The sequence below is a fragment of the Cupressus sempervirens genome, unplaced genomic scaffold (genome assembly GCF_028749045.1).
Source record: "Cupressus sempervirens isolate cs-2001-9-10 unplaced genomic scaffold, ASM2874904v1 CseChr00s100002_03, whole genome shotgun sequence".
NCBI classification, from domain to species: Eukaryota; Viridiplantae; Streptophyta; class Pinopsida; order Cupressales; family Cupressaceae; genus Cupressus; species Cupressus sempervirens.
Genome location: NW_028322207.1, coordinates 2,596,844 through 2,614,754, shown reverse-complemented (window position 1 = coordinate 2,614,754; position 17,911 = coordinate 2,596,844). Strand labels below are relative to the sequence as shown.

At 36.5% G+C, this 17,911-nt stretch overlaps 1 protein-coding gene across 1 annotated transcript in view; it reads left to right on the top strand.

Annotated features, from left to right (window-relative positions):
• The window catches only part of LOC149527831 (protein EFFECTOR OF TRANSCRIPTION 2-like), a 63,555-nt gene extending 46,472 nt beyond the window's left edge, over positions 1-17,083 (top strand). Inside the window, exon 3 of the mRNA XM_089812078.1 lies at positions 16,190-17,083. Coding sequence (XP_089668204.1) covers positions 16,190-16,825 — 636 coding nt within the window. The 3' untranslated portion in view covers positions 16,826-17,083. The remainder of the gene's footprint in view (positions 1-16,189) is intronic.
• Positions 17,084-17,911: the final 828 nt, after the last annotated feature.

The following is a 17,911-nucleotide window of genomic DNA, read 5'->3' as shown; positions in this document are numbered from 1 at the left end:
AAACTGAAACAGCATCCTGAAGTACTTTTCCTATCTTTAACACTTCCACCCCAATTTGAATCGGTGAATCCATGCAAATCTAAAGCAGCTCTCTCATATTTGAGTCCATAATTAAGAGTACCTTGCAGGTATCTCATAATGTGTTAAACAACAACCAGGTGAATCTCCTTAGGTTCACACATAAACTGACTTAAAGCATGAACCACATAGCAAATATCAGGTCTTGTATTTACTAGGTACATCAGAGACCCAATTATCTGCCTGTAGAGAGTAGAATCTATTGGAGGTGATTCTGTAGCTACTTCTTTAAGTTTATGCAAATTGGTCTCCCTTAGAGAAGACATGGACTTGCAGTTCCACATTCCGAATTTCTTCAAGATATATGAAGTGTACTTCCTTTGATTTAGTATGATATTGTCAGCATTCTGTCGCACTTCCAATCCTAGGAAGTAATGGAGAAGACCCAAGCCTTTCATCTCGAATTCTCCGATAAGATCTTTCTTGCACTAATCTATAAGATGATCATCACCTGTCATTAACAAATCATCAACATACAATATCAATATTACCATACCATCTTTATCTCTTTTATAATACAAGTTCAGATCGGCTTCATTCTTAGAAAATCTTAAGCCAATGAGATATTTATCAATCCTTTCATACCAGGCCCTGGGAGCCTGTTTAAGCCCATAAAGAGCTTTCATGAGTCGGCAAACAAAGGCATTTGGATCATGGGTTTCAAATCCTTCTGGTTGCTCTATATAGACTTCTTTTGAAATCTTCCCATTGAGAAATGTTGTCTTTACATCCATCTTATGTACCTTCCATCCCTTAGATGCGGCAATTGCTAAGACAGCTCTAACGGTAGTATATCTGGCGACAGGAGCAAAGATTTTTTCATAATCAATTCCTTCTTTCTGAGAAAAACCTCTAGCTACAAATCTGGCTTTATATTTCTCAATACTTCCATCAGTGGCATGCTTTATTTTGAATATCCATTTTGAAGAAACAATGGATTTTCCTTTTGGCCTTGGAACTATTTCCCAAACATCATTTTTCATAATTCACATTGATATTCTTCTGTCATAGCTTCTTTCCAGGCAGGATGTTTAATAGCATCAGAAGGATTGGTTGGCTCTGTTTTGGATAAATCAATCATATTTGTTGTATAACCAAAGAATCTTTTAGGTCTTTTACTTTCTCTAACTGATCTCGAAGGTGCAACAAAATCTTGAGCTGCTTCAACTGTTTTTATGGCCCAAAGTGGCCTTTTCTTTGAACTTTCTTCAAGGTTTATTTCATCTTCGACCTCTTCTAAGTTCTCCCTTTGGGATCCAGATTCACTTATTCTTTCAGAATTTGATAAAGGAGAGGGTTCATGGGAATTTATTGCTCTTTTAAATGCAAAATCTTCCTCAAAGATTACATCCTTGCTAAGTTCAATAGTTTTTTGTCTAGGTATGAAAATTCTAAATGCTTTAGAAGTTTCACTATACCCTACAAAGATACCCTTCCTTCCAGATGGTTCCAATTTCGCTCTCTTTTCTTTTGGCACAGGAATGTATACAGGACATCCAAAGATTCTGAGATGACTTATATTAAGTTTTATTTTAGTAAATACTTCTTCAAGGGTCTTAGCTTTAAGATAGGAGTGAGGGCTTTTGTTTTGGATGTATACAACAATACAAGAGGCTTCTGCCCAAAGATAGTATTCTAGATTTTGGGCAAAAATCATAGCCCTAGCAGCTTCTATAATTGTCCTATTTTTCCTTTCAGCTACCCCGTTTTGTTCAGGGTTATAAGGAACAGTTACTCCCTCTTGATCCCTAATTCTTTACAAAAATATTTAAACAAATCTGAGGTATATTCTCCTCCATTATCCGTCCTAAGGGTTTTAATTTTATGTCTTGAAAAAATTTTAGTTAATGCTTTGAATTCCTTAAATCTTTGTAAGATTTCTTCTGATTCTTTGCATTTAAAAAAATAAATCCATGTTTTCCTAGAGAAGTCATCTATGAACAAGACATAATACCAGAATCCTCCAAGGGAGGGAACGGACATGGGTTCACATGAATCTGAATGAACTAATTCTAGTACATTATTTGTTTTTCTAGTACTATCCTAAAAAGGACTTCTAGTACTTTTACCTAGGGCACACCCTTTGCAAATACTAGGGTGATCTTGGTTTAATTTTGGTAATCTGGTAACCATCTTTTCCATAGTAGATAGGGTTTTAAAGTTTAGGTGCCCTAATCTTCTATGCCATATTTCGTTTGAATCTTCTGCTTTGTGAACAAGGGCTTGAATGGGTTCTATATTCAGTTCATACAAATATTTCTTCTTTGACCAATTACTTTAGCTTTCTTGATGGGAGAGTTCTTAGCCCAAGTTAATACTTTGCCATCCACGAATGCGACATTGTGTCCATCATCTTCTAACGCTGTAATTGATATTAGGTTCCTTTTTATCCGTGGTACATATAGTACATCTTTCAGAAGAAGAGTATTTCCTGTTTTTAGCTTCAAAGTGCAGCTACCAATTCCTTTAATTGAATGTGTTGAGTTATCACCAATAGTAACTTCACTATTAACTTTCTCGGACAAGAAATCTAGAGTTCCTTTGTATCCCGTTATATGCCTGGAGGATCCACTATCTATTACCCATGCATTATTTGAGATTTCATTTGATAAGGAGGAATACAAAACACAATTCTCTGGATCATAAGTTTCTTCTTCTCTAACAACATTTGTGCAATTTGCTTGTTGTTTAGAGTTTTCTGGACAATTAAATCTATAGTGTCCAAATTTTTCACATTTTTCACATTTTATTTTTGGTAGGTCTTTCTTGGACTTTCCATTCTTCTGATTTCCATTATTTTTCTTGAAATGCTTTTTCTTGCCTTTATAAGAGTTGGCATTAAGAACGTGAAGTTCTTCATCCTCCACTTTAGGTTTTCCTCCTTTCTTTAGTTTTCTTGATTCTTTTTGAAGACAATCATTTTTAAGTCTGTTAAAATCCGAAAGTTGAGCTCTAGCACTTATTCCTTGTGCAAATGTTTCCCATGATTCTGGCAGTCCATCTATGGCCATGAGCATTAGTTCGGTGTCATTTATGATGGTTCCTATGCTTGACAATTCATCCCTAATACCAGCAACTCTTAGAAAATAAGAGTTTATTGATTCTCCTTTCTTTATTTGGATGTGATTTAGTTGTCTCTTTAGTGCAAGGACCCTCGTTGCATTATTTACTTTCAATGCATTTCGTAATGCATTCATCATATCGTAGGTAGTTTGGTGTTTTGTAAGCATAGGTACGATGTCATTCTTAACTCCATCCAAGATGATTTGAATGGTTTTCTTATTTCCATTGGACCATATGGATTTGTGAGGTTCAACAGGTGGCTGTTTGGATGCTCCATCAACAAACTGTCTAACATTATTTTCTTCGAGAATCATCAAGATTCTGAATTTCCATGCTTCAAAATGTTCCTTTCCATCGAATCTGTCCTCAGGCCTGATTGTATATACCACTGGAAATGAAGGATAACCACTAGATATAAACACGTCTGATAATTGAAAATCTGCAGAGCCCTAGATCTGATAACAGGGCTCTGATACCATATAACGTTCTGTAGATTCTAATAACAGGATCAGACTTCAAGATCAAAGTCTAGTTAGGCTCAGGAATAACCTTGGCAATAAATCTTATATTCAAGTCTGAATATGCAGATAACTGTAGATCCTAGTATATATGCAAACTGGAGTACTGAAAATGTTGCTAATAACCCGTGAGGCTATGAAGACTTGGAGATCGGACTATAGGTGTGCTGTGTTTCTCCATACTGCCTTCACAGCCCGCCTATATATCCATTTCAGAGGGTATGTCCCTTAGGAGACATAACCCTTAGCATTTAACAAGTAATTAGTTTACCCTAAGTCGGCAACCACAAAATAGTTATTAGTTAGTTTTAACTAAAGTTAGTTAAGAAACAAAACTAAAACTATTACACCCAGATCGCCAGCACCCATAGAGCAATTATAAGTATTTACAAAATGCCATTTAATGGAGTATATAACAAGGAGAGTCAGGCACGATCTGCACCCATAGACCTGTGGATTATCCAGGTTAATTTCTTAACATATTCCTGGATGCCATTTTGTTGATGAATATTTTTTCAGCCTTCAACTACAAATTTAAGCTAGGCTCTATTGTTTCTCACGGGCTGAAAAAGAATATTAGAATTCTAAGGAAAATTATAGTAATAAAAGCACTGAAACATTATCAAGTCGAGCTTAGAATATGAAATTCTAAGCCAATTTTTATATCTCCCCTTGACTAAAACGGGTGTTATTTATTAAAGTTGAGGGATTTAATTTGTGGATTGGCATATGCAGAGAAGTTTTTGGCCAAACTACGACTTCAAAATAAATTGAATTTCGTTGAAGCTTTAAGGAGCTAAGACTAAAGTTTGGATATAACTTTCTTATTGGGCTACTTTAAATATTTTATTGTCCAAGCTAGTGATCTCTATCGAATATTCATATTACTGTTTCCCTGGATTAATTTGATGAGGTTGTGAGATGAGCATATGAAAGCACATAGCAACATCTTAATATTCATCGAACACATATTATTGTGGCTTCTAGTGATTGTACATTGAAAGTGAAGCAATGAACTACAACCGGAGTTTTTGTGTGGCCTCTACGCAAGGTGTGAGCAAGAGTTGCTTGCGAAAGAGGTAGTCTGGTCAAGGCCTGGTGTCCTCCAGGTCCTAGCAGCGATTTTATTTGCAGAAGATTTTCCGAGTGTAACTCTTGGATTACAAAATATTGACGGAGTCCATTCATCTCCTTTCTTGTTATCGTTATATATTCCCTTTCGCATAATATTGGGAGCTGGATGTAATATTTTGGTGGTTGGTGTGAGCTGCATGTTACTTTGGGAAAAGACAAGAAATCTGGGCAGTTATGAATACAGGAAAAGACTCGTGTGCAAAAGGTGGGGCGTTTTCCTATTCAAATGCACTATTTGTATGCCAAGGAAAATATTAATGTTGTTCTTGAAAGGATTAATTTTTGCACTGGAACAGTATAATTCAGGACAAATCTTTGACACGGTAATAGTCTAAGACTATCGCGAATACCAAGCACTGGGAATTTGAATCAAGTTTTGATTTTTGTGTACACTGGTTCTGTAAATGTTTAATCCAAACGAAAGAGCCAAGTGGGAGGAATTATTAGTACACATCGATGAATCCCTTGATACGGATTAGTCTAAGAAAGATCACAAGTGTTTGTTTTTTATGAAACAGGTTTCAAAGTGATGACAGAGCACTTGCATGGTTGACGGTTCACATTCTGTCTTGGTGGGTTGGTCGTAGGTTGCGGCAGAGCGGAAAAATATGTGGGGGTCTAGATACATCTAATATACTACTACCGGGAGCTAATATTTAACCGATTGTAGGTACTAGTATTGTCGTTACAGAGGCGCTACCCGACTGGAGAGTTATAATATTTTAAGGAGGACAACAGATTAATCATTGGCTGGTCAATTTAAAGGAGCCCTCGATACTTGGTGTGAAAGTTTCAGTCTGGGAGACATAGCTCTAGGTGGAGTGTATATATCTACATCCAAGTTGATCGGCTCTGATGTGCAGAAATCGTGGTGTAAGGATATTGCTGATACTTTGTCAGGGAAATAATAATATATATTGAATGCAAGTATGGCGGCTTAAACTTGGTCTCTGTAGTCTTTAGTAACCTAAAGCGAGGCTTTGAAATCTTATCTATCCCATTTGTGTTTTTTATTTGGTAAGGCAGTAAACATACACGAGACACTATTTCTTTTTCAGCAATTACCGGACAGAGAGAAGGCCTTTCAAGTTGTGGGCGTGTATATCAGACTTGGGGTAGGGGAAGAAAAATTCTTCAGGAAAACTGAAAATTCAGAGCCAGAAATTTGAAATCTTCATCATAGGAGGAAGCCATATTAAACCCGAGCTTGGAGCTATTGCTGATACAGCTCATTGCTTCTATTGAAATTAGTAACAACTCCCTGTGTTGCCTTTTCCGACATTTATCTACAGACATAAGGTCAGAAGTGAAGTCACCACCAAGTTCTAAAGTGTGATCATCTGGGCAGTTCATTTGTCAATTCACAAGAAAAAATTCATTGTTGGTTTGCACCTAGATAACATACAGAGCATTTTATACTTCTTCATTATCAAAAGCTTCCAGCATGGGTAATGAAAACAACACCATAGTATAAGAACTGCTATAAACATTGTATAGCTGAAAGTCTACAATAATCGTAACAATGGAAAGGCTATTTACGTCCATTTGAAGGACATTTACTAGTGATGTGGCATGTTTTCGTGCAATTCTTGAAATAATCAATCTGGAGGTCTCTTTAAGTTCTCAACAAGTCTTCTTTACCGTCATTAATTAACAACATAATCAGAAGGGTTACAGCAGACTTAATGTCATTACCTTGAATTTTTGAACTATTACTTGCAAACTGTTTGTCAAATTTTCTATCAGGAAAAGAAGACAAGAGTTAAGCACTGTTAGTGCAGAAACTTCTAGTGGGATAAGGGGTAACTTTCTGTGCATTAGATTTGGTGGAATTCAAAATTGAAATTAATCCTGTTGTACCTTATAATGATAACATATAAACCTCAAAATAACAGCTCCTGTTGCACCTTATAATGATAACATATTGAAGAAGGTTCTTCAATTGATAGTGGATTACACAATGTCAAAATCCTACCTTTGGTAAGAGGGCTACGACCTTGGAGGTTATGGCAAAAGCCAGATTATTTATCATTGTGTTAGATCTCAGTTGTGAAGGAACGATTATTCATCTGTTTCATTGTTTTTTGAGTGAGTATAGGAAGCATCATCTGAAAGCTTGCACGTGCACACCACATTATCCTCAATCCTTGATGAAGACGGTGAAATATCCAAATAGTTACAATACATGAATTCTCTAGAAATTGATTGAGCTTAAAACTGAAGAGTTCAAGGAAATTATTGACAAAAGATGATCTAAAATCTCAACAAGCATATGGGTTGCAAAATCTCCAAAAAAGGAGCAAGAACCAAATGAGGAGAGAGCAAATATGTTTCACATGTTACCAAACTTAGATACCTAGTCATGTTTGTGGTGATGAGATAGCTAAAGAAATACAGACCAGCATTGGAGACGATATGAATATCACCATTTTGCCCCCACAAAGTAACAAAATTAGTAGTAATGCCAAAGGTAAGTGACATTCAAAACTCTACATTAGTAACTTAGAGGTTGAAATTGACAAAGGCCTCATTAAGGATAGTCATACTTAATGTGAAAGCATGATGAATGTTTCACAATAAGCTTGTAAAACTTCATGTGACAAGGAATTGTTCAATGACATAGTAGCAGCCTTGCCTTTGCATACAAATCAAACAAACAGGGAGTTTGAAACATATGATGACGTCCTTGAGAGGTATGATGAATCATGTGTTTCTCATATCAGCAATTCACTTAGTGATTTAGAAGAGATGGCATTCAAGGATGATGATGTTTTGGATGACCAATTAGAAAATGCTCTTCATAATGACAATGATCAGAAACAATTTCTGAAAAAGCAGTTGAAAGTCGTTGAAAATATGATTATTGCAGCCTTACTATGATGATACTCACAAGATTGTTGAGGATCTTTACATGAAGGCACAAATGGAAAAGAGGCAAATGGAAATGGAAATAGATTTTTATGTTGCTGATTTACATGGGGGTTAAAGTAGTCTTGGAATCTTTGAAATCAGATCATTTATGCTTGCTTTCAGACATGTATTACATCTCAAAGATTGCTGAAAATTATGCTGGTCAATTAAGGAAAAAAGAGGACAAGCCTAATAAGTTCAACAGGGAGCTTACAGATGTTCGGGAGGCCTTGGATAATACTCGAGTTGCCTTTCATGAAATAGAAAATTTGATTGTTGTCACTAATCAATCCAAGGAACATGGGGATAAAGAAAGGCATGAGTTTTTCTGGGAAGTGGATATCATTCAACAAACCTATGACTTGAATAGCTGCCCCAAGAAATCAAGTACCAAAATTTTGGATTACTTTCAATTAGCAGATAATTCCTAGTTTGAGGTTGATGTTGATTGGACATTTGATAACCCACTTTTTGAATTGGAGGAGGAAGATCCTATCAATTTACATGATGAGGATGAGATTGATCGCATGACTTGGGACCCAGGTGTACACACAAGCGTTGAGACTTGGCCACAGGACTACGGTAATGGGGTTATTTCCAAGAAGATGGTAGGATGATATGCATTTATTCCCAGGATCAGATCGATAGACTGGTTTGGGATCTGGGAGTTGATAGGATTAGTGCTTTACCTTTTGAGGGTTATGACGAGTTGCTATATAGTCTTGGGCTTAGAGCAATTTTAATCAAAGTAGCATCGGAAATTCTTGTTGCAGTAATCTTCAAATTGGGCTCCAAGGATACTTGCATAGTTACATGGGACCCTAGTACCAATTGTTTGAGAGCAAGCAATCTCAAAGAGGGAGGACTTGTAATGTCCCTTTTTGGGACATTAGAAATTCTTAAGTCAAATTCATAAAATATTAATTTTGGCTTAAGAGAGCTTAATGCAAATTTATAAATTGGGTCAAATTAATATTATTAAGTGGGTTGAAGGGGACAAGAAGGAAAAAGTCTAAAGGTCAAGAGAAGGAAATTGAAGGGTCACTGTTTTGAACATAAAAGAAGGATGAGTTCATTTTCAGGATGCTTGGATATTGATTTGGATTGAGATTCCTCTTGGAAAAATTATGGAAGCTTCAGCTTTGATTCAAGATCCAAGGATGCAACCGCCTGGTTCTTCTTGGTGGATTGGACATAGCCCCGATTTATCATCTGTGGTGAATTCATGACGGAGTTCATAGTTGCATTTCAGGTTCATTTCTAGTTATCCAATCTGACTGCTATCATTGTTTTTACAATTGGATTGTTATTGTATTGTTGAATATTATAATGCAATAACATTTTCTGAGTATTTTAATGAGTATATTGCTGGTTATTATTGCATAAATTCTTATTTATGATTCTGAAATTTATTTGAGGAAAAATTCGAAAGGGATATCTGAGTAGGATATTACAAACTATAGTAACTATACATTGAAATGTCCCTTTTCTGATTTTACATGATATTTCCAACCTTTAATCAGATCTTTAAGATCAAACAACTAATATCACAAAGATCCTCCAAATTTCTCAAGAAACCCCAAATCGGGTATGCCAGAAATTGTGCCAAAAGCTTCACAGCTTCACCAATTATTAATAAATCTGAAAGTGGACATTTTTACAGAAATTTCAGCAGCATAACAGCCTACAAAATGACATTTCCAGATACGTATAACCTTTACACAACAGTTCTCAAATGTAGGACAAAAACTATGCTCATCGGGCTCCCGAAATTAACACAAAAATGCCCGGAAACACCACACAACACTAATAAACTATCTCAGAAGTTTAATCACGTCCCAATACATATATTCAGCTCTATTTTAACAGCTTAAAGTCTGAAATACAGCAACAACCAAAACTGATATGAAATGCTCAACTGAAAACACCAAACTCATGCAAAAAACACACCCAAAAACCCACAAATCTACACTGTTCAGCACAAAGGCAAACTCTGTATGAGCATGCACATGGAATGGCTTCAAACTCCCGTCCTTAGCCTTCCTGAAAACTTGCAAACTCCCGTTCTTAGGTCTCCTTCTCCACAGGTTTGGCAGCCTCTAAAGAATAACAAAGAATGAGCAAAAATCAAGTTCTACCCCCCACCAAAATGCCTCCAAACCCTTTAAAAGAGGGCATAACTGTAACTCACGTCCAAGAGAGGTTAATGAAACATATTTTAATAATAATTTTCATTTATTAGTCCAACGATTTCCAAAGATTAACCCCCTTTTTCCGAAACTTCACTTTCTTGGGCCTGCCTGCCTTAGCAAAGATTATTATTTTTTAATTATTTGAAAAGGGGACATGACAAGTCCTCCCCTCCCAAACATTGCTTGTCCTCAAGCAATGGTTGAACAATAAACCAATCAATCCACCTGGATCCCAAATGTAGTCATGAACTATACTACTACCAATTAACACAGGCTCCTGCAATATCCTCTGCAATATGACCAAGAGGAATCCATAATCAAACTGACAATTATAGCTCAACCAAACTCCGAAATCACCACTACCACAATCAAAAACCCATGAGGCACAAACTCTTTGAATATCAGAACCCAAGCGAAGTGGACAAATCAAACTACCAACACAGTAAATACCATCAACGCATCCCACTGGCCTATACGGAATGCACAATCCAACTTTGCAACAATGGTGAATGCTCTCGAATGAAACTGTGCCAAGTATGGAGAATCCACACATTGTACAACTCCTGCAGTCAACACAACTTTGCAAATCACCGGCCACTATCTCATAACCATAACTACCATGCACCTCTGATGGTGAAAAGCCATCACAAGATAAATAGCAAGAATTGGAACCCAAATCAAATCTTCCTGCCATCAACTCCTCAACACAAGGATCAAATGCTAACTGATGTACATACCTTGCAATATAATGTTGATAAAAAAAACCAACCTTAGTCAGCAACTCACCATGAACAAGTGATACAACCCACTGTGACTGATCACCAGCTAAGTCAGGAGATGTCATAGCCAAAGGAGTAGAATCAATAACAACAACCGCTGAAGCATCACTCTGAAACTCCTGCTCTAAGTCATGTATTATCAAGCTATCAACTGTAGAACCTATCGCCATGTCATGCCCATCACAACTCTCATCTTGAGGCATCAAATTGTCCCATAACTGATGATAAGCACTAGGAACCAAAGTACATCTCTGTATCATTATCTCATCAACATGGTCATCAAAAGTAAATTGATGAGCATACCTCACAATGTAATGCCGATAGAATGCACCAATCTCAGTCAGTGGCTCAGACTGTAATCCAGATGAAACTAACTGCAATTGATCATTACCCATGTTGGAACTAACTACTACCTCCGAAGATATCACCAAGGGAGTAGTGTTACTAGTAGGAACCATGCCAACTGCCGACTCACCAACATCACACATGATCTTTGATAAATCTCTAGTCTCTGTGCCATCAATACTAGAGGCCACCACCATGTCAAGCATACAACAATCTGCTACAACACCCAACTCAACTGAACCTAACTCTAGTGGGAATGAACCTGATATTCCAATGTTAGTATCAAGAATGGATGCATCCCCATCTCCACTGTCTCTGACAATCTCGGCCATGGACATCCTCGGATCACCAAACACCACTGCTTGTGACTGTATAGAATCAGGTGAAGACTATAGTCGCTCTAACTCCATGGTCACCTTAGCCAAATGAAACTGTGACTCCTTGAAAGCCAACTATGTACTCTCAAGAATCTCAGAAGTCACCACAAGCTACTCAGTAAGCTCACTCACCTCATCTTCCTTGGCCAACAATGCATCATATGTTGTACTGCCCCACTTCATAAGATAATCTCTGTCGGCTACCAACTGCATATAATCCTGTCTCAGAATCTGGATAGCCTCCCATAAAGAGTGGAACTCTGTCAAGGAAAGATAACTGCCTCCCTGCTCATCACTAGTAGGAGAACCCCATCCATAAACTGCTAACAACTGACGAGCAGCATCGAAATGCGGCAAGTGATAGCAATGTCTTGGTCACTAACTCTCAACTGATTAGACACATGATGGCACTGGCTTGACTGTCTCCTACAAACCTCCTCTAATGCACTGTCTAAAGGAGTATTCTCAAAGTTACTAGTCTCTAGAGTATTACCATCCATATCCTGTGAATCAAATCTAAAACTCATATCAACATACGGAGTATCAAAAACATTAGCATTGCTGTCCAACTCCTCTATACCCAAGGAAACTAAGTCTTCAAAATTGCCCACTGCATCCTCCTGGATGTCATCAATGCCAATATGATCCTGGGACTCATCTATACACACTGCCAAATATGAAATATCATCAACACATTCTAGCAAATATGGTCGACTAGATATATGAACAAAGCCCAACATCAGTGTATAAAAACTAATACCAACATTGGACAAGCTGCTAGCACAAGAAAAGACAACACCGTGCAATCTGCTAATCAAATCCATGATAGCACCCAAACAAACACTGCTACCAAAAAGTGTTAAAGATCTCCTGTCAACTAAATCCCAAATGCCAATATAACAATCTTGAGTCCATATCTGTAAACTAGAATCAGCTGGTAACTCAAGCAAAATCCTCCCTTGAGTAATATGACCAATACCAACTAACTCCACATACCTATCATGATGAGATAATGAAGTCAAAATACTATCTTCACTCACCTTTAGCTGGCGGGATAAATCATGTGAAGTACTACCTGCCTCAACCTCATGTGATGAAGCATCTAACTGTGCCTGGTACTCTTTCTCAGCAAAGTCATGAATGCTCAATGTTTGCTCATCTCTACCAGGTACCTCACCATCCTGCACAACAACATCCTCATAATCATCATCTGAACCCACTACACTGTAGTCACTGCCTGTTGTAACTATACCATCCTGAATACCTGTGGCATCACTCTTTGACAACCTGTAAACAATTGTCTCAATTTGAGTATCAAGTTGACCGTTACTATCAATCTGTGTAATATCCTTTCCCACCACCTCCTGTGGCAAAGTAGAATCTGAGACCTCTACCTGGCTATCAGCTAGTTTCTCAAACTCCTCATGCAAGTTCTTGGGAATTGTGTCATCTGTCCTGTGAGAAAATCTGCCAAATAGAAATCCAGTCAACTTATCCACCTTAGTTGGGTCAGATAACATGTCATTCATTATACGGTGGTGCTCAACTAACTATTTAGACATGTCATGGCTTATTTTCATAAGTTTATCTCGAATGTCTAAATAACCATCCTTTCTACTATTTTGACTCTGGCTATCAATTGTCCAAGATCGTTCCCTCTGAGACTCTGTACTATACCTGTCCATTCTGGATAAAGTAGAGTGTAACCCCAATAGTATATAGCTTCTTCAAACACCAAGAACTAACATGCAAATGATTAGAAGTAGCATGCAACCATAGATTTGGACATGCAACTGATTAGAAGCAACATGCAACCACCAAATTATGACATGCAAGATCTGGGTAGTTGTCAAAACTGACATGCAAGATCTAGGTAGTTGTCAAAACTGACATGCAAACTTTTACAACCACCAAATTCACCAAGAACTAACATGCAAATGATTAGAAGTAGCATGAAACCATAGATTTGGACATGCAACTGATTAGAAGCAACATGCAACCACCAAATTATGACATGCAAGATCTGGGTAGTTGTCAAAACTGACATGCAAGATCTGGGTACTTGTCAAAACTGAAATGCAAACTTCTACAACCACCAAATTCGCCAAGAACTAACATGAAAATGATTAGAAGTAGCATGCAACCATAAATTTTGACATGCAGCTGATTAGAAGCAACATGCAATCATAAATTATGACATGCAAGATTTGGGTAGTTCTCAAAACTGAAATGCAAGGTCTGAGTAGTTGTCAAAACTGACCTGCAAACTTCTACAAACCCTCAAGCTGGCAAGATCATGACTCTGATACCACTGAAATGTCTCTTTTCTGATTTTACATGATATTTCCAACCTTTAATCAGATCTTTAAGATCAAGCAACTAATATCACAAAGATCCTTCAAATTTCTCAAGAAACCCCAAATCGGGTATGCCAGAAATTGTGCAAAAGTTTCACAGCTTCACCAATTATTAATAAATCTGAAAGTGGACATTTTTACAGAAATTTCAGCAACATAACAGCCTACAAAATGACATTTCCAGATCCGTATACCCTTTACACAACAGTTCTCAAATGTAGGACAAAAACTATGCTCATCGGGCTCCCGAAATTAACACAAAAATGCCCGGAAACACCACACAACACTAATAAACTATCTCAGAAGTTTAATCACGTCCCAATACATATATTCAGCTCTATTTTACCAGCTTAAAGTCTGAAATACAGCAGCAACCAAAACTGATATGAAATGCTCAACTGAAAACACCAAACTCATGCAAAAAACACACCCAAAAATCCACAAATCTACACTGTTCAGCACAAAGGCAAACTCTGTATGAGCATGCACATGGAATGGCTTCAAACTCCCGTCCTTAGCCTTTCTGGAAACCTGCAAACTCCCGTTCTTGGGTCTCCCTGGAAACCTGCAAACTCCCGTTCTTGGGTCTCCTTCTCCACAGATTTGGTAGCCTCTGAAGAATAACAAAGAATGAGCAAAAATCAAGTTCTACCCCCCACCAAAATGCCTCCAAACCCTTTAAAAAAGGGCATAACTGTAACTCACGTCCAAGAGAGGTTAATGAAACATATTTTAATAATAATTTTCATTTATTAGTCCAACGGTTTCCAAAGATTAACCCCCTTTTTCCGAAACTTCACTTTCTTGGGCCTGCCTGCCTTAGCAAAGATTATTATTTTTTAATTATTTGAAAAGGGGACATGACATACATACACAAGCATTGGAATTAAGGTAGTTTTCATCCCTCTTACAAGAGATTTAAGAGGTTACATCGCCTCGTCAATGACCTGATGAAAGTTTAAGCTTCACATTTCAAGCTATCTTACAGTTCCAATAAGGTAGAATACTTTAGCATACTCTGCTATCCTTGCATCTCAGATAATGTAGCATCCCCTAGATCTAATACCCTAGATCTAAAATTTGCCTACGTTTAAAATGACAAAAATGACACACGCACACAGTTATATGAAGTTACAATACTTCCATTCCAAATGAATTCATTACCCTCACTCTGTGCCATCCCCTTCTCTATCACCTTCTTTTTCGGTTTCTTTCCAGTGTTTTTGATGAGTTTTTTAATTCCAAAACTCCGTGACACAATCAGTATGCACACATGTATTTCCACTTCCTGCAACATATAAGTACCTGAACTTTTATATCAAATATCACTATAATCAGTTTTTGTAATACCTACACAGCCCATCTTTGACAAGCGACAATAATGGCAAATTAATGCTAAGGAAAAGATTTTAAATTGCCCCGAGGATGAACCCAAATTAACTGGGAGCTGGATAATCGCTTTTGAGCACCTTTGACACAATAACTAGGAGGAAAATTTCTAAAACAATCTTATGTCTAAAAATCTAGATGTGGAAATGCTTGGATTTTCTAATTTGCACAGTTCTCAACGGTGTTCCTGTCCTAGACTGGGTTTGCTTTGGCTCTATCATACCATAATCATAATTTCTACCTATTCTTATGCATCCTTGTTTCAGGGGATTGTTTGTAGACTTTGTTATATGTAGGAGATATTTTCCACAAAAAATATCAAATAAAATTATGATATTGCTATCAAGGTTCAATTGTGTAGTTTTTTGAGTCAAACTCATTGACCCATGTTTCATAAGTAGTGGTTCACAAGAATCAATCTCTTATTAGAATGCATGGAACACTTAGGCATCATTGCATTTAGGTGATGCTCATGGGAGTGAAGTACAAACTACTCCAGCTCTATGGAGTTTCCTTTATGGTAAGCCCACTCTGTTAACGACAGAGTTGTGGTTAAACCCACTCGGCTTGCAACCCATCCAAACTTTGTTGCTAATACTCAATTTTATTTGTAACTCAATTCACTTTTGAGTTGTTGTGGATGCATTGGGCGAAATCTGAATTGCCTAGTTTTGCTCAAACGTACACAATCCAAACTGTTTCACTTTCATTTCACTTTTGAGTTGTTGTGGATGCATTGGGCGAAATCTGAATTGCCTAGTTTTGCTCAAACGTACACAATCCAAACTGTTTCACTTTCATTTCGATATATTTATAGTAAAACTGCATCATTCCATGTATTGTATGCCTATACCCAGCCAATGTGCTATGTATTTTTGGCTACAATAGGATGGCTGTAATTTATGCTCCTCTGATCCTTGTTTGGGACCGTTGAACTTTACAGTAACCTTTAACTACAGTAAAACAGTTCTCCAATTCTGAATGTAAATGTAAACAGTTTGCTTATTTAACTTGTCTTTGACCTCACTCTTTTGTTTATATCTGCAGATGAACACGAAGGCCAGAGCAGAAGATAGTGAAGCCCGGCTGTTGAAAGTGTTTGACTATGCTTGGAATAGAGGTGGAAACGTTGCTAGGCGACCTGATGATGTGCTTCTGAAGCTGAAAAAGCTTACATCGCAAGGCTTGCCTGTCTTACCTCTACGAAGGCTTGCAGAAATACAATGCATACCATTTCAAAAGAAAGCGGGAATAAGAATTGAAGGGAAGAAGCCGAGCGAAACAGGGAAACAGACAATACCCACCGTCGATTTCAAGGCATTTTCATTCACAAGAAATCGCCTTCGTTCGGTGCATGAGAAAGGAGCAAACAATATAGAAACCATAGACACCACTGGTAGAAATATATGCGGTGTCGTTAAAGGGGACGGTAGCATCTGCAGTGATGCTCCACTTAAAAATAGGAAACGATGCGGTCATCACAAGGGACACAGGATTACTAAAGAAAGCATTAGTACAGTAAAAATTGGTACGAAAATTCAAGAAAACATAGGAATCGTGAAAAATAATAATGAATGTGGAGTAGTTCTCGAGGATGGATCTGCCTGTAGGAGTTTACCAGATAAAGGTAGAAAGCGGTGTAACATACATAAAGGAATGCGTATCTGCGTGCAGACAAGCTAGTCGTTTCCTCCCTAATCAAAACTAAAACCATGTTGGTCTGCCTGGAAAACAAGGGCTTTTTATCTGCCCTGCCAGTGACTCGTTTATGTGGTCAATGATTTTCTATTATCTATATATTTAGATATTCTCTGCTAGCTGACGATTCCAATAGCTATTTGTTGTATTTTAGACATGAGAATAAAATGCATCATGGGAAATTGTTCTGCCGATGTTCGGTATGTGAAATTAATAGATTGATGTTTTTTTGGTAAGAGACAACTAGCAGTAGCAGCATAATGGTTGTAAAGGTGTAGGTGAGTGAGAATAAGGTTACATGGTTCTAAAGTAGCATTGCAAATGCATTAATTTTTGCCTAGAATTGCAAGATAGCTCATATGTTTTCATAGAATAAAGAAATTTTTAATTATGAAATAATATCTATATAATTTCATAAATTTAATGTTAATGAATAAAAATAATGTAATAAAAAAGAAATAGAATATAATTATTGAATTTCTGTACATAATTAAGAAAAACTTAATAATAATTTATATATCTTTTAGAATTGAACTTTTCTTTTTTTGTGATTATTTCCTGTAGTATGCTTTTTGTTATAAAATATAATTATTAATTTAATATTGAAATGTATATTGAAGCTTTAAATATATTTAAACTAAATGATAAATTGTTTAAATGAATAATAATAATAATAATAATAATAATAATAATAATAATAATAATGAATGATATAATTTTTAAACTGTAACACTTATGAATTATACATATTACAAACACTATTATCAAATAAAATTGAAAAATAATATTGTTTATTTTTTTTTTGATAAAAGTGAAATAATAGTCATAATTTAAGTAGTTTTATTAAAAAATCAAAATTTAAAAAAAATTAGAAATTCAAGTGCAAGGATATAACATTTAACTCTATATTTGATTAAAATATCTATATGGTAAGAAAAATAGATAATGATAATTATTATTGATTAGACATTCATTTGTGAGGTGGAAGAGAAAAATTATTGTTTTTTAAAAAGCTAATCCACTTGTAGAGATAAAGTTGTAATTAATACATTGACAAAATTTATTATAAAT